Source organism: Babylonia areolata, chromosome 31, assembly GCF_041734735.1.
Source record: "Babylonia areolata isolate BAREFJ2019XMU chromosome 31, ASM4173473v1, whole genome shotgun sequence".
In the NCBI taxonomy this organism is placed as follows: Eukaryota; Metazoa; Mollusca; class Gastropoda; order Neogastropoda; family Buccinidae; genus Babylonia; species Babylonia areolata.
The window spans coordinates 25658748-25683747 of record NC_134906.1 but is presented as its reverse complement, the minus strand read 5'-3'; the positions used below and the strand labels follow the sequence as shown (position 1 = coordinate 25683747).

The following is a 25000-nucleotide window of genomic DNA, read 5'->3' as shown; positions in this document are numbered from 1 at the left end:
ACCACCACAATCACCACAAGCCACAACCACCACAATCACCACAAGCCACAACCACCACAATCACCACAAGCCACAACCACCACCATCACCACAAGCCACAAAGCCACAACCACCACAATCACCACAAGCCACAACCACCACCATCACCACAAGCCACAACCACCACAAGCCACAACCACCACAATTAACACAAGCCACAACCACCACAATCACCACAAGCCACAAAGCCACAACCACCACCATCACCACAAGCCACAAAGCCACAACCACCACCATCACCACAAGCCACAACCACCACAATCACCACAAGCCACAACCACCACCATCACCACAAGCCACAACCACCACAATCACCACAAGCAACAACCACCACAAGCCACAATCACCACAACCACCACAAGCCACAACCACCACCATCACCACAAGCCACAACCACCACAAGCCACAATCACCACAACCACCACAAGCCACAACCACCACAAGCCACAACCACCACAAGCCACAAGCCACAATCACCACAATCACCACAAGCCACAACCACCACAAGCCACAATCACCACAAGCCACAACCACCACAATCACCACAAGCTACAAAGCCACAACCACCACCATCACCACAAGCCACAAAGCCACAACCACCACCATCACCACAAGCCACAACCACCACCATCACCACAAGCCACAACCACCACCATCACCACAAGCCACAAAACCACAACCACCACAATCACCACAAGCCACAATCACCACAAGCCACAACCACCACAATCACCACAAGCCACAATCACCACAAGCCACAACCACCACAATCACCACAAGCCACAACCACCACCATCACCACAAGCCACAATCACCACAAGCCACAACCACCACCATCACCACAACCACCACAGTCACCACAATCACCACAACCACCACAATCACCACAAGCCACAAAACCACAACCACTACCATCACCACCACGCACAAAACACTACTGAGCATTCACATAAACCCTACTGAACACACACACACACACACACACACACACACACACCACCACCACCACCACCACCACACCACACCACGCCACACACAAACACTACTGAACACACACACACACACACCACACGACACTACGCCACACGCAAAAATACCACTGAACACTACTGAACACACTCACACACACACACACACACACACACACACAACCACCACCACCACCATCACACCACACCACACACTCACATAAACACTACTGAACACACACACACACACACACACACACACACACACACACAGAGTCATTCCTTCATGTACTCCTTCATCCACATGCTCACTGTATACAAATATCATGGGATTTATGCTGACTGCAGCTAAGTGTGACTATTTTCTCATCCAAATCACAAATATTAACAGTATAATTTGCGTTTGGTAAGCAACTGATTTCAGATAGCATTTTAACTTCCCTACCTATCATACTTATCTGCTTTATTTCACCTTCAACTGAAATAAACATTTCCCAGCAGTTTGTTCACACGGAGTTTGCCAAATGACTTGTAAATTATCAGTGTTTTGGTAACACTGTTTGATAACTTACACATCATTTGTATGATATCAGTGTATTTTGATATTTTCAATTGTAACTTGTGTTACTTCATATTGGAGAACACAAATACATGCTTACATAATTGTTTTCTCCTTCGTGGGCTGAATGCAGTTGTAATTTCTTTTCTTTCGTTTCAAACCATATAGTTTGGAACTGTAAAATGTTGGAATCTGGTTGTATCTGCAGTTATATATATATATATAACAGGCGCAGTTTATTTGTATGTTTATTTATAAGAAAAGAACTGTCACAATTGCATGTACCGGATTCTCACACATCAACACTAATGTAAATGAAGAAATGCGACAACCAGGTTTGGTTCCAATGTAGAATTCTTCTTAAACAAATTATTACATTTTCTTATGGTATATTATATATATATATATATGGTATATTATATATATATATACTTTTTGTATCTGATTGTAAACATCAACACATAGAGGGCACACACAACCACACATGCATAAAAATAGATAGATAGATAGATAGATATACTCACACATATTCTCTCTCTCGCTCTACAGTCAAAAGATCAATCCACCAACTCTCTCTCTCTCTCTCTCTCTCTCTCTCTCTATATATATATATATATATATATATATATATGTGTGTGTGTGTGTGTGTGTGTGTGTGTGTGTGTGTGTGTGTTTAAAACTAGATTTGTTTATTTGTGATTCTGCACACTATGGCTGTGTCTGGTCACCAAGACAGGAAAATACTGTAGCCAAGTGTTTGCATGCTGCATACCATGTAATGTTTTTTGTTATTTCCAGTGCAATAGAAAAAGAATCTTCAAATTAAAAAAAAAAGAATTAAAAAAAAGAGATAAAATAAATGAACAATCAGTCAAGAGTATAAATTGTTATAGTTCACCCAGTCATGTCAAATATTTGGAATGAATGATGAAGTACAAGTAAATTAAGAAGTAAACGCATGATCCTTAAATAAATTATCAAGTACAGACAGACAGTTGGACAGATAGACCTGTATAAGGACTAGTACAATATTAGATCAACAAATACAATGCAGAATATATTCACTGAAGGAAAGAGTCAGTGAAAACTGGATGGCAAAAAAGAAAAATAATGATAAAATTAAAACAGGTCAACAATTTAGTAGAAAACTAATAACATGAAATAATGAATAAATGCAGTTTCATGTTTATAAGTAAAATGTTGATGACTTATAGTTATCCATTAAGTGAATAAAATTCAACCAGTGAATACATATAAATGAATATATAAGTATGAACTATGATAAATTTATCCAGTTTATCTAATTGCATGAATGAATAGACAGACAAAATGGCATGCTAAACAACACAGATTTTATTTCATTACATTGTTTGAGACAGTTAACAGATGAGAGACCATTTGATTGATGTAACAATTAATCAAGTGACTGGTGAGTGACCGAATGATTGATCAAATGATTTGATTTTGCAATGAATATCAATATCATGCCTGGAAAAGTAACTGAATAATAACTAATAAACAGATAAACTGGATAAGGTGTGTGATGAATAAATTCAAGGACACGCGGTGATGTGTTTGAAAAAAAGTCAAAAGAAAATAAAGAAACAAACAGTATATAAAACAACAAAAGCATGTTCTATCTAGCTGCTGCCCCATTTCAAATGTAAAAAAAATAATAATAATTAAAAAAAAAAAAAAACAACTACAACATCATCAACAACAACAACAACAACAACAAAACAAAAAAGTTTTCTGTTTTCTTCCTCGGGGGGTATTTTCATGGCAACAGTCAACCATGATTTCCTCTTCAGTATCAACAATAAATGATCGTCAGGGCGACACTGACAGCACGTGACTTTCCATATATGGAGCGTGATGCGTGATGTGATGCCTGGGGAGGTTTGTCGCATCAGTGTGTGTCGAGCTACACGCCTCGCTACAGGTTTCAGACGTCCGCGCGACAGTTTCAGTTTCAGTTTCAGTAGCTCAAGGAGGTGTCACTGCGTTCGGACAAATCCATATACGCAACACCACATCTGCCAAGCAGATGCCTGACCAGCAGCGTAACCCAACGCGCTTAGTCAGGCCTTGAGGGGAAAAAAAAAAAAGGTGAATAAATAATAGATAAGCTTACACAAATAAATAAATAAATAATAACTATAATGTAAAAAAAAAAATAAATAAATAAATAAATAAATAAGATAACCATGCGCGACAATGTAGCGAGACATCAAAAAGCGATGCGCGGCCGACCGTCGGACGCTCACGCCCCGTGGTCGACGGCCTTTATCATGCAGCAACTCTCGTTGGGTCTTCTAAAAAAATCTTATTCTTAGATCTGCATGCCCTGGGCATTCGAACAAACAAACAAACGTAGTCCATCTTTTTTTTTTCTTTTTCTTTTTTTATACGAGGGTCATTCAATAAATAAGGTGAATTTTTCGGTATAAGGACTTCTAATACAGATAGAAGATTACTTCTTTTCTTTTTTTTCAACGTAGTCTCCCAGCACTGTCACACACTTTTCCCATCTGTGCACAAGCTTCCGTATTCCCTCAGCGTAAAAATCTTTGGACTGATGTCTCAGCCAGTCGCTCACAACACTTTTGACTTCATCGTCACTTTCAAACTTCGTGCCTCTCGTGAACGCTTTCAAGGGACCAGACAGGTGAAAGTCTGAAGGGGCAAGGTCTGGGCTGTAAGGGGGATGAGGGAGCAGTTCCCAGCCCAGCTCGTTGATGGTCTGCACCGTTCGGGCTGCTGTGTGAGGCCTTGCATCGTTGGCACCCACCGGCAGCTGACCTTCGAGTAGCCAAGGTCATCATGGACAATTTTGTGTGCTGTCCCAACAGATAAGCTCAAAGTCCTTGCAATGTCATCCACTGTCACCCTTCTGTCAGACTGAATGAGGTCATTGACTGATTCGATCACCTCAGGAGACCTCACTTCTGTAGGCCTTCCAGGCCTGTCTTCATCCTCAACACTGCTCCGTCCTTCTTTAAACAATTTAGCCCACTTGTAGACATTTTTTCGGCTGAAACATGTGGCACCATACACAGTTGACATTCTCCTATGAATTTCAACTGGTTTGCACCCTTCAGTAACCAAAAACTTGATAACTGACCGCTGTTCAATCCTGGAGCATGCTTCTTGGTCGGCCATCTTTGTTAATCGCCAAAACTCTCAAAGTTTTTTTTAATCTGCAAAACAAATTAAATCCATGTGAAAAAGAAGTAAAAAAAAAAAAAAAAAAAAAAAAAAAAGTAAGCTTCTATCTGTATTAGAAGTCCTTATACCGAAAAATTCACCTTATTTATTGAATGACCCTCGTACAAAGAGAATATTCTTCCTGGTTCACTTTGCTATAACGATGGACGTTGTTGTTGCTGAGACGAAGTACACCAAGTCTGGCCGGCAGGGCAAGAGCAGCTCTAAACCAGGAGAGAGAGGGGAGGGGGGTTGGGAAGACAGACAAAGAGGCAGACACCCAGAGAGACGAGAGAGACGAGAGAGAGAGAGAGAAACGCACAGACGATCACCATAAGAACTCACTTCTCACACAACAGTTGGCCATGGTGAGAAGAATTCCGTAAGCGACGAATGCCAACAGGCTCAACACCCCCAAAAGACCGAACTTCTTCCATTTCTTCTTCTTCTTGTTCTCATCCTTGACTCTCTTCCATTCCCGAACCTAGCTTTCCCGTGAAGAAAACACGTAAAGTGGAACACGTTGTTAACTGCGCCACTTGACCCCAATTCTTATCTGTGTAAGGCCTGCACGAAGTGTGCAGCAAGTCGGATGTTGACTGACTTCGAGTGATTCCTATCCACGCATGATTTTCTCTGTGTGTGTGTGTGTGTGTGTGTGTGTGTGTGTTTCTTTGTTTTGTGTGTGTGTGTGTGTGTGTGTGTGTGGGGGTTTTTTTTTGGTTGTTTTTTTTGTTTTTTGTTTTTTTTTGTTTCGGGGGTTGTTGTTTTTTTTAAATACCTCGTTCACAGGGATAGTCAATTGTTGTTCGCAGTGGGAGTTGTAGTTCTAATTCGCGGTTGCTGTTATTGTTATTGTTGTTGTTGTCTTTCGTGGCGTGCGTTGTTAGTCGTTGTTCACAACAGGATGGAGCTGTTTTGATCGTGATCGGAGGGGTTGTTGTTGCCGTTCGCAGAGGTAGACATTTGTTGTTGTTCGTTCTGGTGATTGATCAGTTGTTGTTCTTCTTCTTGTTCACAAATGGTGGTCACCAGTTGTTGTTGTTGTTGTTGTTGTTCGCAATGGTTATTTGTCACGGCTGCTGTTTGCAGTGGTTGTCAGTTAATTGTCGCTGTTGTTTGCAGAGCTAGCGCCATTGTGAGGGGTGTGGTCGGGCGGATGGAAATTTGTAGTTTGTTGTCAGTTCGAGGATGTTGGGGTTTGTTTGTTTGTTTGTTGGTTTTTTTTTTATAATTTATTTATTAAGTTGTTTATATTATTAGCAGTAGTAATAGCAGTTCTTTTTTTATATATATTTATCTCGTTGTTTTTTTCTTCTTCTTCTTTTTTTTTTTTTTTTTTTTTTGTCTCAAGGCCTGACTAAGCACGTTGGGTTACGCTGCTGGTCAGGCATCTGCTTGGCAGATGTGGTGTAGCGTATATGGATTTGTCCAAGCGCAGTGACGCCTCCGTGAGCTACTGAAACTGAAACTGTTGTTGTTTTTTTGTTACCCGCAGCTAGCTGTCTTCAGGACCACCAGTCTTCAAGCTCAGCCGACGACGGCGGCCGGGACGATTCGCAACATCCAAAATCCCGCAACACCAGACTGGCCACCTAGTAAAAAGGGGAGCAGCTGCAGCCACGACTCCACCACCATCAGTCTTCCTGTTTGTCATCACGTTGCGTGCTGCAGGACAGACTTAAACAGGCCAGTGATGACAAGTCCACTCTGCTCACTCCCAATGCCGATAGAAAGACGATTGAAGACGAGGCCAGAAGGACGTAGGCGGTTGGCGAGAACACCATCTTCTTCTTCTGCGTTCACTCGTACCCACACGAGTGGGCTTTTACGTGTATGACCGTTTTTACCCCGCCATGTAGGCACCAATACTCCGTTTTCGGGGGTGTGCATGCTGGGTATGTTCTTGTTTCCATAACCCACCGAACGCTGACATGGATTACAGGATCTTTAACGTGCGTATTTGATCTTCTGCTTGCATATACACACGAAGGGGGTTCAGGCACTAGCAGGTCTGCACATATGCTGACCTGGGAGATCGTAAAAATCTCCACCCTTTACCCACCAGGCGCCGTCACCGTGATTCGAACCCGGGACCCTCAGACTGACAGTCCAACGCTTTAACCTAACCACTCGGCTATTGCGCCCGTCGGCGAGAACACCAAAAACCGACAATGAGTCCCAACCTTGACTGAAGGTGACAAAGTTTGAAGCTTTGTCACACACACACACACACACACACACACACACACACACACACACACACACACACACACATGCAAGCTGTTGACCTTCACCAAACTGTAGAATGTCTGGCTGTTAGCAAATATCACGTACAGTGCCGCATGTCATCATGACATCGTTGAGAGGAGAGGATAAGAGAAGAGTTGGACACAGTTTAGTTGACTCCGTTCCGCTCAATAGTCGCCTGGCAGTTCAGCTGACTGCTAGCAAAGACAGTCCACAGAGCTGGCACAGGTGAAGACAACTATTCGCAGATTGAAATGTGATACTTGTTTGTTCTTCAAACCCAAAGGCAACGCTACGAATTACGTTGTTGACAAGAACAGTTATTTAAAAAAAAATTTTTTTAATAAGAAAAAAGAGACAGAAAGGTTACAAAAAGATATTTTATCATTCCCAGTAAAACACACAAGCTTTTTATGTATTGAGTATAATTTCAAAATGTAATGTTTAAGATGAGAAAGATCACTTAAAAGCAAATTAAGCCCAATAGCATTAATTACAGTTTAATTCCCCTTTTCTCCCCCCTTTTTTTTTACTATCTGCACCAAAGACATGCAAAATAAATATAACTTCCATGCTTAGCAAAAGAAGTTCTTGTTTGAACAAAAAATGATAAAAATGACTGCTCTTGTTGTTGTGTCAGAATATCAGATCAAAGCGCCAAGTTTAGAGAATAAAAAATATATATATATAACAGTAAATTCAGTGTGCATATAATTTGGCTTCTTTTTTTGTGTGCCCATCCCATAGGTGCAATATTGTTTTAAACAAGATGACTGGAAAGAACTGAATTTTTCCTATTTTTATGCCAAATTTGGTGTCAACTGACAAAGTATTTGCAGAGAAAATGGCAATGTTAAAGTTTACCACGGGGACACACACACACACACACACACACACACACACACAACTGAACACCAGGTTAAAGCATATACTCACTTTGTTTACACAAGTGAGTCAATAATGAAACAGATTACAAGCAAAACAGAAAACTTTGGCTCACAACATATGTAGTAACAAAATCACACTCAACTCAGTCATAGCAAAGCAAATCTGATAATGAAACAGATTGCAAGCAAAACGGTAAACTTTGCCTCACAACATATGTAATAACAAAATCACACTCAAATCAGTCACATCAAAGCAAATCTGATAATGAAATAGATTATAAATAAAGCAGTAAAATTTGGCACACAACATATACCAAAATCACACTCAGCTCAGTCATAGCAAAGCAAATCCGATAATGAAATAGCTTACAAACAAAGCGGTAAAAATTGGCACACAACATATAACAAAATCACACTCAACTCAGTCATAGCAAAATAAATCTGATATTTTATATATATATATATATATATATATATATGAATAAAATAAAATAAGATAAAACAACTTTAAACAATTTCATACACACGTACTTGCGTGTGCACACCCGCTTGTATGCATGCACCCTTATTGTATATATGCACACGCACAATGTGTCAAATAAATATTGTGGTGTAGTCAATGTAAACTAATGCTGATCTGTAAAACACAGAACCAAATTTAAAACAAATAGGGCATAGGAGCATCAATTACAGGCACAAAAGCATCACAATTCAAGTCATAGAAAAAAACATCAATTACATCAGTAGGATTTAGCATCTTTCTAGTAAAATTAAACATCTCAGCTCAACTTCAAAACTTAGATCAATGAAATCAAATTCACAGTAAAAAATCAGCATCTCTATAAACAGTTAAAAAAAAAAAAAAAAAAAAAAAAAAATATATATATATATATATATATATAAATAACTCCTCTCTCTCACTTATTTCATTGATTTTATCATATTGTGTGTATGTATGTGTGTATGAGGGCATGGTGTTAAAGACCAGCTTATCCATTCTACCCTCAATAAAACATCTGTCAGTAGGCTAATTCATTCTCTCTCTCTCTCTATCTTGTGTGTGGGTGTGGGTGTACGCATGCATGTGCGCACACTGTGGTGTGTGTGTGTGTGTGTGTGTGTGTGTGTGTGAATGATTTTTTTTTTTAGGATGGGCGTGTGAGGTAGGCAGGTATTAGAACGTGAGTGTGTGAATGGATGAGTATGACAAAGTGTATGTTTGGATTGTTGTTTAGCGTATGAAGGGTGTGTGTGTGTGTGTGTGTGTGTGTGTGTGTGTGTGTCTGTTTGACGCCTGAATATAATGGACATGTGGATTTTTTTTTTTTGGGGGGGTGGGGGGGGGGGGGGGGGCGTGGGGGGGGGGGGGTATATTATCACAAATGTCATGATAGGGCCTGTTGGCCTGAGTCATTAAAGTCGTTCAGCGTTCAGCGTTCTCTCTCTCTCTCTCTCTCTCTCTTGCAATCACAGACAGAAGTGCTCATTGTACCAGTTTCAGTTTCAGTAGCTCAAGGAGGCGTCACTGCGTTCGGACAAATCCATATACTCTACACCACATCTGCCAAGCAGATGCCTGACCAGCAGCGTAACCCAATGCGCTTAGTCAGGCCTTGGGGAAAACAAAAAACAAAAACAAAAACAAAAAAACAAGAACAAGAGAGGCAAGGCCTTCAAGACTCACTTGTGACTGAGAGTAAAACACACAAGCTTCTTATGTATTGAGTATAATTTCAAAATGTAATGTTTAAGATGAGAAAGATCAGTTTAAAGCAAATTAAGTTCCCTAGCATTAATTAGAGTAATTCCCCTTTTTCACTATCTGCACCAAAACGTTTGCAAAATAAATAAAACTTCCGTGCTTAGCAAAAGAAGTTCCTGTTTGAACAAAAAATGATAATAATGACTGCTCTTGTTGTTGGGTCAGAATATCAGATCAAAGTGCCAAGTTTAGAGAATACAAAAAATATAAATATAACAGTAAATGCAGTTTGCATATAATTAGGCTTCCTTTTTTATTGTTTGTGCCCATCCCAGAGGTGCAATATTGTTTTAAACAAGATGACTGGAAAGAACTGAATTTTTCCTATTTTTATGCCTAATTTGGTGTCAGCTGACAAAGTATTTGCAGAGAAAATGTCAATGTTAAAGTTTACCACGGACACACGGACACACACACACACACACACACACACAGAGACAACCGAACACCGGGTTAAAACATAGACTCACTTTGTTTACACGAGTTAGTCAACAAAACCAGCACAACATAAAATCCCAAGTATAGCCTTCATTACAACCAACACAACCGGTAGAACCAGTTAGCAGTGGCTCACTGCCAAGAAAAAACAGCGTCACTATCGGACGCTGGCTGTTTTGGGGGTGTTTTTGTTGTTGTTGTTGTTGTTGTTTTTTTTGTTGTTTTTTTTTTTTTTACTCACTTGTGTAAACAAAGTAAGTCTATGTTTTAACCCGGTGTTCGGTTGTCTGTGTGTGTGTGTGTATGTGTGTGTGTGTGTGTGTGTCCGTGTATCTGTGTGTCTGTTCAAACAGGAACTTCTTTTGCTAAGCATGGAATTTTTATTTATTTTGCAAACGTTTTGGTGCAGATAGTAAAAAAGGGAAATTACTCTGTAATTAATGCTAGGGGACTTAATTTATCACCAGTGAGTCTTGAAGGCCTTGCCTCTCTTGTTGTTGTTGTTGTTGTTGTTGTTTTTTCCGTAGAGAATCGCTTGCCAAAAATTCATCGATTTAATCAAAGATCTTGTGAGAGGATTTAGGTGACCAAACTGCCAGTCTGGAAGTGAAAGCGCTGTATCAAACAAACATCATGTCTATAATTATCATCTTGCGCCATAGCATGGATGGAACACTTTTTTTTTCACAAACTTTAAATCATAAACGTTCCTTCTGTATGTTTCTCTGAGGGACCCGATAATGATAATGCCAGATGGCTAACACACACACACACACACACACACACACACTGCTGTTGCTGTTGCTTGGTTCCTTCTGTTTACTGAAATACACGCAGCATTGCTGCATGGCCCGACAAGAAAAATCGTTTGTGCAAACAATTGTCAGTGCATCCATGGCAACCTGCAAGCACAAACATACACACACACGCGCTCCCCTGCCCCCACCTCTCCTCCACACACACAACACACACATGCAACACACACACACACACACACACACACACACAACACAACACAACACACACAAACACACAACACAACACACATCGCCCCTGTTTCTAGAACCATAGTAACGGTTGTTCTGACGATTCCAAAATAAGATTTGGCAGTGCTCATTGCTGTTGTAATATTATGGAAAATTTTATAAAGTACAAATTAACAACATAAAAACAGCTATGAACATTTGTTTTAAATTGATCAAAATTTGTCATTGCTGCAAAGAAATTAAAAATTATATTCCGATATGGTATAGAGATTATAAACCCTGTCTCGCACGACCACGTGGTAATTTAATTGGATTTAACAATGTTTTTCCTGATTCTTATACAAATAAGATGTCACAGAAAATTGTATTAAGCTTGGTAGGACTCGTTAATTGAAAAAAAGAAAATGAGACCTGGCGCAACTATGGATAAATATAGATCAGGCCGTCATTGACACGGCCCTGTTAGTTGCCGCGAGCAGGCCTTCCGAGAGAGGCAGGATTTACAAATCGGGGAAAATGATCATTAAAAGAAATATTAGTAACATACAAAACACAAAATACATTCACTTTGTGGAGGTGTTATCTGTTGAAGATGCTCTTTATGATACATTAGAATAAAAATTAATGTGTGTGTTTGCATAATAGCGGTGTAAATGACTTTCAAACTTTTCCTGTTTTATAACTTTGTACAACGATATACAGCTGTACAGTTTTTTGCAGCGCAAAACAAGGGTCCCTTCTTTCCCTCTTTCAGTCACGGCTCACATTCGGCCCGCAGAGGGAGGAGGGAAGTGAACGGGTGAGATGTGCAAACAAACTTGACAAAGCCGAGCGAATTACCCTTGCAACAGCGTTAGAAACGCGAAAGAAGAGCCCAGCATCAAGCACGGAGAAGTTTCTTTGCAGAACATGTACTTCAACCCCACTTCAAGTGGAGTTGAAGTACATGTTCTGCAAAGAAAGAAGAAAATGGGGTATTTCCCAATCAGGTAACAATTCTCCACGATTCCGTGCTCAACCGTGTGCAGGAAAACAGACTGGGCAGATCATACCACTTCAAAGCCTCCATGCAAAAAAAAACCCCACACAGTGTCTGACACCAGAAATTTACTTCAAGCTGTCACCACCACAGAGAAAAAGCCTGAAGCTGTTGTCATTCATTGTGGTGTAGCCGGGTTGGCTACGATCTGCGTTGGGCCAGCTCAGCAGACGACTTTTGTGACTCGCCGAAGGTTACTAAGGAAGTTTGTAAATCGGTCACAAGTTATCTCCCTTTACAGGGAACCGTATGATTTTTCATCAATTTGTTAAATTATAAACACTTCCTTATAGATGAGATCATAGTTTTATGTTATTGGACTTCAGAAAGAGCATACTTCACAACTGTAATGATATCATTTGGCCAGAAAGCCTATAACTCTTTTAAAACTAATATTTATGTGAATGAGTTTTGGCGCGATCTTCGAAATCCACTCTGTTGAAACATACAAAATACCTTCGTTTTCTATAAATCGATATAGTTGCCGTGGAATCTAGACTGTGCATTAAAATGTAAATGATTAAGCTTTCTTCTCGTGTACTGCTTACCGTGTACACCTAAGTTATAGGCATGCGATGGTACGAAATGTCTGACAGCATTTCGGCCCCACAAAACTATCTCTACTTCAAGCCATTGGAATTCGTCAGTGCCGATTTGAGCAAAATATGTTTTTACAATACCTAGACATTTTTATAGCGTGTCTTGCAGATGTTTGCATTTCTGTTATCAATCTGATTAGTATCATACATGTATAATTGTGTTGTAGTTGGTTTAAACTAAGTATTTCATTGTCGATCACAACTGAGTGCCAAAAGCACCGCCAAGCGGTGCCGACACGGGAGCTGTCCGTTGAGTTTTCTCTTGCATTTTGACATAAAAAAATCTTTACTCTAGAAGCAGATTCTATAGATGATTTTTATGTAGTTGGAAATTCAGGATTTTCAGTTACTTAACTGTTGCAGTTATATTACATATCGCGACGTATTAATTGTTGTAATGTTCAAAATAATGTACATGAACTCGTTAAAAGCTCATTCATTCAGTGACTCTTTTTGTTTATAGTTTTTAACTACATTTTTTTTGTAGAAAATGGTCTAGCTTAAGAAAATGCTCGTCTCTTGTAGTTTTGTGTGATATATAATATGTCTATGTTAGTTCCCCGAGCCGAAAGTCAGAAGCCGCTAAATTTGGTCAAACAAACACAAGCTTGGCCCCTCAAGGCTCGCGGAGGCCCGGTTTCGTGAGTCGCTTCGCGGCGCTGGCTTTGCGGTTCGGCGGAGCAGAATATAAGGTCTGGAAGAATGAAAGTGAATAAAAGTAGAAAACCAGCGCACTGCCTTCCCGAGTCTACCTTGCCTGACTGCCGCTCTCTTCTGCTAACACCTTCTACCTGTCTTCACCTTCTCTAACACCACCTTACCACCCCATCACAATGGCATCAACGACTTCAAATCAAAAAGATACAACAGAAGACACTGAGTAATTTCTTTATCTCAACACTGAAAGACACTGCAAGAAAAATCCAACAACAAAGTTCATCGTAAGTTCAGCAACCACTGTCAAAGATTCAAAACTGGAGGTCAAGAGACAACTGTTCAACGCAATGGTGGCTTCGGAACTGTTTGACGAAAAAAACATATCATTTATAAAGAACGACAACCTCAAGACCAACGCCCTCAGAGACGCTGTCCACCCCAACGGCAGAAGAACCAGCATCCTCGCAGGAAACATCGGGCGACATGTTCGAGATCTTCTATAGAAGATAGACTATAAGCTATCCACTCTGACCTTTTCTGCAGTCAACGGATCTGGCCCCAAGTATCTTTCTGAACTCATCCATATCTATATCCCGTCTCGCCAGCTCCGTTCTTCCTCTGATACTCGACTTCTCAGGATACCTCACGTTAGAAGTAAGACCTATGGACACAGATCGTTTTCTTTTCAATCGCCAAAGACGTGGAACAAGCTCCCTGATAACCTCCGTCATTCTGATTCCCTCGCATCTTTTAAATCTCGTCTCAAAACTCACCTTTTCCCTCAGCAATAAGTTCAATTGTGGCAGGTCCACTTCCTTTGCGTTAGCTGTGCTTGACTTTGTGTGTATACATAATTATGTATGTGTACATAACTACATGCATGTATATGAATGTGTATTGTGTGTGCGTGTGTTTATGTAAGTTTGTGCCTGCCTATGTGTGCGTATGTGTTAGGGTAGCTATTAGATACACATGTATGTTAAAATGTATGTATGCAGCGCGCGCGCGCGTGTGTGTGTGTGTGTGTGTGTGTGTGTGTGTGTGTGTGTGTGTGTAGTCACATTTTGGTGTGTGTATGTAACATAGATATGATGTATTATGTTAACAAAAGCGTTTTTGTAAAGCACCTAGAGCAGATTTCTGGATAGTGTGCTATATAAGTATCCATTATTATTATTATTATTATCTTCTCTGGGAAACACCAAAGAAATCAACACGCAGAGCCAGGTTCCACCATCACCAGAACCCCGCCCCCTTTCATCACGGCTGGTACAATCCTTACGACGCACTGATGGACTGGCCAGTGTTCTATTAACATTTGCGTCAACTTCTGCCTGGCACTGATTAACTTTTGTGCTGAGCGATATTCTTGTTTTGCTGAGTGACCTTTCTTCCTGCCGTTTGCAAGTGCATTTTTCGTTGACAATATTTAGCCTATTATTTTGGTTTCCCCGTTTTCTTTCACTTACTATCTATTTTCTAACCATCATACAGTTTGATTTATTCATGTAATATCAATAACATTATATTCCTGTTTGATAGGAAAGATAACCAGTAATAAAAAAGCAAACGCGATTACAAATTAGGCTGCTCCAGTGGAACTGCAGATCTATTCTATCTAACCTGGCCTATTTGAAACATTTTCTGGCATCAAGTAAGTGTGACGTTTTGATTTTGCAGTCACTTAACATCAGTGCATGTAAGCTTCCCAAACTTCCAAATTATTATTTTCCACCAGTATATGAAACTGGGAACGAGGGCAAGAAGATAAGTACTGCTGTTTATGTACTTAGGGAATTGCAGTATAATCCATGTGAGTCTCATGTTTCAAAATCTATTGCAAGCTTTGACATACACTCTTGTGCAGCTACAGTAAAATTTAGCAACAAGCTAATTCTTAACGTACTTTCCGTTTATCTTCCGAAAGGTCCAAACGATCGAAATACTGAGTGGCTTAGAATATTACAAGAACAACAGCCTGGTAAGTGGGTAATAGCTGGTGATTTCAATGCTCACGCTCCATTCTGGGAAAAGGACTGTAAAACTGTGACAAGCAATCGGTTAATAGAAAACATCACTGACAGTCCCTTTTATCTTATGAATGATGGTAGTGTTACTAGAAGTCCTGACGTCTCTACACACAGACCAACAGCAATTGACCTGACACTAATATCCCCGGAGCTAGTCCCATCATGTACCTGGGAAAACACATAAAGACACATTGGGAAGCGACCATGTGCCTATCATCATTACAACAGCTGATGATGATAACCAGCCTGATAATAACGTCGACATAATTCCAAAATGTAAATATAAAAATGCAAATTGGGATTTATTTCAAAACATTCTTACCTCTCACGACTTTGAAAAACTTGAGAATGAGAGTGTAGATGTAATGTATTCAAATTTTACAGAAGCTGTGTTATCAGCAGCTGATATGTCGATCTCAAAAGTAAAGGCTGTGAAGTCAGGTGACCGTTCAGGCAATGTCTGGTGGGATGATGTATGTGAAAAGGCAGTTAATTACAAGAAAGAAGCATTTAAGAACTACCTCGCGGACAGTGAGCCCCAGAACCGCAAAGAAATGAAGAATGCAAACACTCAGAGTAATATGACTGTAGCCCAAGCTAAAAAAAAAAAAAAAAGAAAAAGATCATTGGTCATCATTTTGTTCACAAGAAAATTCACATCATAAAGACTTTAACAAAGTTTGGACAAAAATGAAAGAAATGAAAAATGGAATAAAGCTACCAAGTTGCCCAATATCAAATGACTCACAAAACAAGTTTCTATCAGATCAGGAAAAGGCAGAAATCTTTGTTGAAATGTTTGCGAAAAATAGCAAATACGAAGGCTTATCACCTGCGTGTAAAACACACAGAGACAGGGAAGAAAACAGTGCTTTATACAGTGATACCATTCCGCAAAATGACTTGTGGTTTAATTCTCCTATTACATATGAGGAGTTACAAACCGCTATACCTTCCCTTAGCAATTAAAAAAAAGTTCAGTTGGCATCGATGCACTATCTAATGTGATGCTAAAACACATTGCAAAAAAATAAAAAATAAAAAAATAAAAATCGTTTTCCTACACAAAATATATCAGAAATGTTGGATATCTGGAACTGTACCACAGATATGGAAAACATAAATAGTTGTACCCGTTTTAAAAGCAGGAAAACCTAAACGTAATATAAAAAAAAAAAAAATAGCTATAGGCCTATTGGTTTGACCTCGCATGTCAGTAAATTAATGGAAAAAAATAGTCCCGTTTGGAATAATAACTTACTGCGAAAAATACAATATCATTCCAGTGAACCAGGCTGGCTTTAGAAAAGGAAGATCAACAGTCGAACACCAAGTAAAGATTACAACTCAAATAAAACATCAGTTTGCTCGCAGAAAAAGTGTACCAGCAACGTTTTTTGACGTTAAAAAAAAACATCAACAACCACCTACGATCAGGTTTGGCACAAACGTCTGTTATACAAACTGAAATCAGTTGGAATATCTGGTAATCTCTGTGGGTTTATAAAAAGCTTTTTATCTAATAAGAATTGTTAATCGTCTAATACCACTGATAGTGAAAAGACGCTAAACTGAAGAACGAACACACACAACAACCACATATTACTCACTTCGTTTTGAGCTGTATGGCATGATGAAGAGAGACTGTACACGACACAGGAGGTGACATGTGCTAAACAGACCTATTTCATCCCATCCATTTTTTGTCCACCTCCTTCTCCCGGCATTTTTCATCCGTCCCAGCTGGGGATCACAAGGCAAACACAGTAGAAGTGCAGTGTGCACGACAGTCACCACGTTTGTGTTGCGTTATAGAAAGGGCGCAACTGGGCGTACTGATTTGTACATTGACGGCAAATCGCTCACCTGAGATGTCGCGCGCGCACACACACACACACACACACACCAGCTACCTGCTCCTCCAAGTGTGTCGGAAGGTTATTGATTACATGATTACACTCACACTCCCGTATGTGGTGCAGCTGACAAAGCAACACATCTTAAGAGCATACGGGCGCAATAGCCGAGTGGTTAAAGCGTTGGACTTTCAATCTGAGGGTCCCGGGTTCGAATCACGGTGACGGGGCCTGGTGGGTAAAGGGTGGAGATTTTTACGATCTCCCAGGTCAACATATGTGCAGACCTGCTAGTGCCTGAACCCCCTTCGTGTGTATACGGCAAGCAGAAGATCAAATACGCACGTTAAAGATCCTGTAATCCATGTCAGCGTTCGGTTGGTTATGGAAACAAGAACATACCCAGCATGCATATCCCTGAAAGCGGAGAATGGCTGCCTACATGGCGTGTTAAAAACGGTCATACACGTAAAAGCCCACTCGTGTACATACGAGTGAACGCGGGAGTTGCAACCCAAGAACGCAGAAGGAAAAGAAGAAGTCTTCAGAGCTGACACTGACGTATTTAAACGACAAGTCTTTGTAAGTTAAGAGTTCAATTATCTGTCATGGTTGAGTGGGTACAGTCAACGCTCTGCTTGCAAGATAGGTACAAGGTGCTACAGAACCAAGATGAGTGGGAATAAAATAACAAGGTGCTTGTTACAGTTAATAACCGTCATTTTCTCGCCAACGGGAGATCACTTAATTCTCTCTTGCTGCTGCCAAAGAACCCACCCTTTATGAATTCAACAATATTACTGTTTCCCATATTGACCTTAAGCTGGAGAGAGAGAATGAATGAATGAATCTTTATTTTCCAACGGTGAAGACATTAGCACTTTGGCCGACTTACACATCTGCCGTTGAGTTTCAGTTTCAGTAGCTCAAGGAGGCGTCACTGGGTTCGGACAAATCCATATACGCTACACCACATCTGCCAAGCAGATGCCTGACCAGCAGCGTAACCCAACGCGCTTAGTTGGGCCTTGAGAAAAAAAGAAAAGAAAAAAAAGGGTGAATAAATAATAGATAAATACATTTAAAAAAAAAGAACTACTACTACTAATAATATGTATAAGGCGCAAAAACTTGATGAAGTCAAATATAAGCGTACATAAATAAATAAATAAATAATAATTTTAAAAAAAGAAAAAAAAGTAGTAGTAATAATAATAATAAAATAAATAAATAAATAAATAAAAAAAGACAACAATGATGATAAATAAGCAAATAAATGTAAAACATGGGGACACACATTCACACATACACAACAGATATGCACCAAACATGCAGTTTCACAGATATGAAAGCACAGTCAAATACACATAAACGTACATGAGCCCCAACACACACACACACACACACACACACACACACATTACCTGCACCTCCTCTACCCCCCTCCTCCACACACTCATTTCTAGGCTACGTATCGCAGCTTCCACGGCACACACACACGCACACACACACACACACACACACACACACACACACACACACACACAGATGAACCCTTACTTGTACAAGCACACACACATACGCCCATATACCCCACCCCCAACCCCACACACATATATACAAAGATATATATATATATGCACACACGCACGTTCCAATATTCCGTTGCTCCCACAGTGTAGGCATGCATACACACACATACCTCACCTGTGCATAAATGCGAGCTTGGCGGTGAAAGGGTTAACTTCTAACACAGTTTCACCCCATTTAACGTGAGGAGTGCTTCTGTTCCTTTTGGTGTTTTGCACCGATCAGCTGTGAGAGATTGCAAAATTGGCTTTTTAAAACTGCCCGGGACATCCTGATATGTTGGATCTCGCTGTGTACGACATCCGGGAATCGAGGCCTTTTTTTTTTTTTTTTTTTTTAATTAACTCACTCGGGACGACAAGTTTTCTCCCTTGCTTTTCCCCACAGACGGCCCATTTGTAAGAGTTTGGAAAAAAAATTACAAAAAATACAAAATACAGAGTAAGGAAATGAAACTTTCAGAACTGGTTTATTATGTGTTGAGCTATTACATATAAAATAAAAAAAATCAAATTTCTCATCTTATTTTTACAGTTTTGCCATATGCAGAAAATACTGCCAAATTTTCACTCTGAATCACCATACCCATGCTCGCTTTCTGCATTAAATTCGCTTTCTTCTTCGTCATCATCCACCTCTTCAATGTCCAACCCTTCAGTTTGTAGCATTTCAAGTACTTTGGCAACCCTAAAACGTTGCCGTTCGCTTCACAACAATTTGAGAAGAGCCCGCTGCACGCGAGCAGACGACCGGTCAGTGACTTTGTCAGCGTGTGTGCGAGACGGGTCACACATGGCAGGCTGACCAATCATACCATTCGATTGTGGAGTGACCCAGAATAGCGCACTCTGCTTGGCTAATCACAAAATCACGTGTACAGCGCGTGATGGATTTTTATTTCTTGGAAATGCTGTTCCATTCCGTCGTCTGAAACCGAATATATTTTACGTAGGAATGCTCATGCATTCCTTCGTCCAGAGAGAGAGCTTTGATTTCAGTTGGTTTGTTTTGGGGTTGTTGTTTTTTTTTTTCTTTGTGTTTGTGTGTGTGTGTGTGTATTTGTTTGTTTGTTTAACTGTACTTTTGAAAAGAAAGAATCTTTTTTTTTCGATTTCACTTCATTTTATTTGTTTTATTTTGTTTTATTTCTTATCTATTCATGTAGTTTATATTCATTGCACATAAAATGTTGGGTGTTATCCCAAAGCAGGCAGTGCAATTCCTTAGACAGTATAAGCTTGGTATATACATTTATTTATTTATTTACCTATATATCTATCTATCTATCTGTTATCTGTTTGTATATTTGTTTATTTATCAATTCATATTCATTTATTTATTTTCGTCTATTCATTTTTATGCTGCTTGGTTGGCTTGTGCATTTATTTATTTGATTCATATTTATTCTTAATTAGAGAGAGAGAGAGAGACGGGGATATAATGCATTCAACTCTCGTTCTCTCTCTCTTCATCATCCCCCCCCCCCCCTCTCTCTCTCTCTCTCTATCTGTCGCTCTCTCTCTCTTTCAGTGTATGTGTGTGTGTGTGTGTGTGTGTGTGTGTGTGTGTGTGTGTAATTATGTGCTTGCGCCAACATGTGCTTGTGTACGTATCCCCCCCCCCCTCCAACAGTCATTGCCTACCGTGCAGCAACAACGTACAGCGCGCGTGCGCGCTTGTGTATCGATCACACCCCCCTTATTTCTCTTCTTCTTCTTCTTCTTCTTCTTCTTCTTCTTCTTCTTCTTCTTCTTCTCTTTCCTTTCTTTTTTTCTTTTTGTGCGCATGTGGCTAGCCTCCTTATTTTATGTCTTGTATTCTCAAAAATTCTTGGGGTCTATGGGGGTTGAGTGTTATTGGGCTGGTGATGTGGAGGGTGTTATGGGGGTGGAGTGCTACTGGGCTGGTGATGTGGAGGGTGTTATGGGGGTGGAGTGTTATTGGGCTGGTGATGTGGAGGGTGTTATGGGGGTGGAGTGTTATTGGGCTGGTGATGTGGAGGGTGCTATGGGGGTGGAGTGTTATTGGGCTGGTGATGTGGAGGGTGCCATGGGGGTTGAGTGTTATTGGGGTGGTGATGTGGAGGGTGCCATGGGGGTTGAGTGTTATTGGGCTGGTGATGTGGAGGGTGCTATGGGGGTTGAGTGTTATTGGGCTGGTGATGTGGAGGGTGCTATGGGGGTGGAGTGTTATTGGGCTGGTGATGTGGAGGGTGCCATGGGGGTTGAGTGTTATTGGGGTGGTGATGTGGAGGGTGCTATGGGGGTTGAGTGTTATTGGGGTGGTGATGTGGAGGGTGCCATGGGGGTTGAGTGTTATTGGGGTGGTGATGTGGAGGGTGCCATGGGGGTTGAGTGTTATTGGGGTGGTGATGTGGAGGGTGCCATGGGGGTTGAGTGTTATTGGGGTGGTGATGTGGAGGGTGTTATGGGGGTGGAGTGTTATTGGGCTGGTGATGTGGAGGGTGCTATGGGGGTGGATTGTTATTGGGGTGGTGATGTGGAGGGTGTTATGGGGGGTTGAGTGTTATTGGGCTGGTGATGTGGAGGGTGTTATGGGGGTTGAGTGTTATTGGGGTGGTGATGTGGAGGGTGTTATGGGGGTTGAGTGTTATTGGGGTGGTGATGTGGAGGGTGCTATGGGGGTTGAGTGTTATTGGGCTGGTGATGTGGAGGGTGTTATGGGGGTGGAGTGTTATTGGGCTGGTGATGTGGAGGGTGTTATGGGGGTTGAGTGTTATTGGGCTGGTGATGTGGAGGGTGCCATGGGGGTTGAGTGTTATTGGGCTGGTGATGTGGAGGGTGCTATGGGGGTTGAGTGTTATTGGGGCGGTGATGTGGAGGGTGCTATGGGGGTTGAGTGTTATTGGGCTGGTGATGTGGAGGGTGTTATGGGGGTTGAGTGTTATTGGGGTGGTGATGTGGAGGGTGCTATGGGGGTTGAGTGTTATTGGGCTGGTGATGTGGAGGGTGTTATGGGGGTTGAGTGTTATTGGGGTGGTGATGTGGAGGGTGCTATGGGGGTTGAGTGTTATTGGGCTGGTGATGTGGAGGGTGCTATGGGGGGTGGAGTGTTATTGGGCTGGTGATGTGGAGGGTGTTATGGGGGGTGGAGTGTTATTGGGCTGGTGATGTGGAGGGTGCTATGGGGGTTGAGTGTTATTGGGCTGGTGATGTGGAGGGTGCTGTGGGGGTGGAGTGTTATTGGGCTGGTGATGTGGAGGGTGCTATGGGGGTTGAGTGTTATTGGGCTGGTGATGTGGAGGGTGTTATGGGGGTTGAGTGTTATTGGGCTGGTGATGTGGAGGGTGTTATGGGGGTTGAGTGTTATTGGGGGTGGTGATGTGGAGGGTGTTATGGGGGTTGAGTGTTATTGGGGTGGTGATGTGGAGGGTGCTATGGGGGTTGAGTGTTATTGGGGTGGTGATGTGGAGGGTGCTATGGGGGTTGAGTGTTATTGGGGTGGTGATGTGGAGGGTGCTATGGGGGTTGAGTGTTATTGGGGTGGTGATGTGGAGGGTGCTATGGGGGTGGAGTGTTATTGGGCTGGTGATGTGGAGGGTGCCATGGGGGTTGAGTGTTATTGGGGTGGTGATGTGGAGGGTGCTATGGGGGTTGAGTGTTATTGGGGTGGTGATGTGGAGGGTGCTATGGGGGTTGAGTGTTATTGGGGTGGTGATGTGGAGGGTGTTATGGGGGTGGAGTGTTATTGGGGTGGTGATGTGGAGGGTGCTATGGGGGTTGAGTGTTATTGGGGTGGTGATGTGGAGGGTGTTATGGGGGTTGAGTGTTATTGGGCTGGTGATGTGGAGGGTGCTATGGGGGTTGAGTGTTATTGGGGTGGTGATGTGGAGGGTGCTATGGGGGTTGAGTGTTATTGGGGTGGTGATGTGGAGGGTGCTATGGGGGTTGAGTGTTATTGGGGTGGTGATGTGGAGGGTGTTATGGGGGGTTGAGTGTTACTGGGGTGGTGATGTGGAGGGTGCTATGGGGGTTGAGTGTTACTGGGCTGGTGATGTGGAGGGTGTTATGGGGGTGGAGTGTTATTGGGGTGGTGGAGTGTTGTTGAGAGGGAGGGGGGGTGGGGGTTGTATTTTTGTCTGTTAGTCACTTAATCTGTATTTGTGCGTTTGGTCTTGGATTGACGTGAATATGAGGCCAAATTAAGATCAGTATCAGTATCAGTAGCTCAAGGAGGCGTCACTGCATTCGGTCAAATCCATATACGCTACACCACATCTGCCAAGCAGATGTCTGACCAGCAGCGTAACCCAACGTGCTTAGTCAGGCCTTGAGAAAAATAAAATAAAATAAAATGAAATAAAATAAAATAAGATAAATATTAATAAATAAATAAAATGAATTTTTTTTTTTTAAGGAAAAAAGAAAAATAAATAAATGAAATTAAGACAAAGGGTGTGTATGTGTGTGTACGCGCATGTGTGTTAATGCAAAGATGTGTGTGAGTGAGTGAGTGAGTGTGTGTGTGTGTGTGTGTGTGTGTGTGTGTGTGTGTGTGTGTGTGTGTGTGTGTTTGAATAAGATGGATTACATAGGAGAGTGGTGTTAGTCTGCGTTTGGTGTTGGCATGTATGTGAGGCCAAATTAAGACAAAAGGTGTGTGTGTGGGGGGGGTGTGTCTGTGTGTGTGTGTGTGTGTGTGTGTTGCTATATTTCATTTAGACCTTTATTCTTTTTCTTTCAGAACCTGAAGAGAGGGAAATGGACACAGACTTATGAATTCGTGAGGAAACAACACCCAGGAAACCCCCCCCCCCCCCCCCCAAAAAAAAAAAAAAAAAAAAAAAAAAATAAAAAAAAAAAAATGCAGAGCCAATTTTCAAAAGTTTGGGAAATAAACTGATCTTTTACACAGTATTGTTTGTTCACTCAAATGTCTCATGCTCATGAATGCATGTAAGAACTGTAATGACTGAAAAAGAGTGTGAGTTACTAGAACCATTGTACATGAACTAGAACATATTATTTTTTTATGATTTTTTTTCCCCTAATATATCAGAATCAGAATCAGAACAACTTTATTATCTCAGAAGAGATATTATCAGATTTTCTTCAACATGTGTTCATCTTGTGTATTTTAATATGTCACCATATTTATCAACTTGATTTCATAAGCTTTTCACACTTTTTTTTTTTTTTTCGCAGTGAAATCAGTTGTTCACAATATAGTCTTTCAAGGTTAAAGAGAAATGCATTTCACTTCAATGACTTTATTGTTATTACTTGAAACTTGAATAATGTATATATATATATATATATATATATATATATATATATATATATACTCTGTCCAGGGAAGCTTGGGCAGACAGATAGATATGTAGATATGTATGAATGTAATGTTAAGATATAATGTACTGAGTGAGAAATCCAGAACAGCTGCACTGTGACAAAATTCACAAGACCAATAGACAATCAAGTTAAGATACAGCACAATAATTTATTGATTTACCACTTGAGATCTGTGAAAATGAGCACCCTTTTAATTGTTGTTTCAACTGATATTTCACCAAATTAACTCATTAGAACAGAACTGCACTGGGAAATGTAAATGTTATTTATACCATGTCACCAAAATAAATTTAACACTGTTTCATATTGAATGAATTTCACACTATGGCACATCCCAGCTATCAGCTGACAGAGATGAAATTTAAAAAAGAACAGAAATGAAAAATGAAATAAAATAAAATAAAATAGCTGCTTGCTTCACAGGCTGCATATATGGAAGGTGCTTTCCTTTTCAGTCTTCTGTTCAGTTGCGTCTTTGAGAAGATTGATTGTGACTTTTATTTATGACATCTTCTTCTTCTGCGTTCACTCGTATGCACACGAGTGGGCTCATGTGTATGACCATTTTTACCCCACCATGTAGGCGGCCATACTCCGTTTTCGGGGGTGTGCATGCTGGGTATGTTCTTTTTTCCATAACCCAATGAACGCTGACAAGGATTACAGGATCTTTAACGTGCGTATTTGATCTTCTGCTTGCATATACACACGAAGGGGGTTCAGGCACTAGCAGGTCTGCACATATGTTGACCTGGGAGATCGTTAAAATCTCCACCCTTTACCCACCAGGCGCCGTCACCGTGATTCAAACCCGGGACCCT

General features: G+C 41.0%; 1 protein-coding gene across 2 annotated transcripts in view; it reads right to left on the bottom strand.

Moving 5' to 3' along the window:
* The window catches only part of LOC143275919 (galactoside alpha-(1,2)-fucosyltransferase 1-like), a 20359-nt gene extending 3213 nt beyond the window's left edge, over positions 1–17146 (bottom strand). The window contains exon 1 of one of the 2 annotated variants that reach the window (XM_076580254.1): positions 17032–17146. In XM_076580254.1, coding sequence (XP_076436369.1) covers positions 17032–17053 — 22 coding nt within the window. In that variant the 5' untranslated portion in view covers positions 17054–17146. Of the gene's footprint in view, positions 1–5118; positions 5384–17031 lie in introns of those variants that run through there. The other variant, XM_076580252.1, reaches the window with a different exon arrangement.
* Between the last annotated feature and the right edge of the window lie 7854 nt (positions 17147–25000).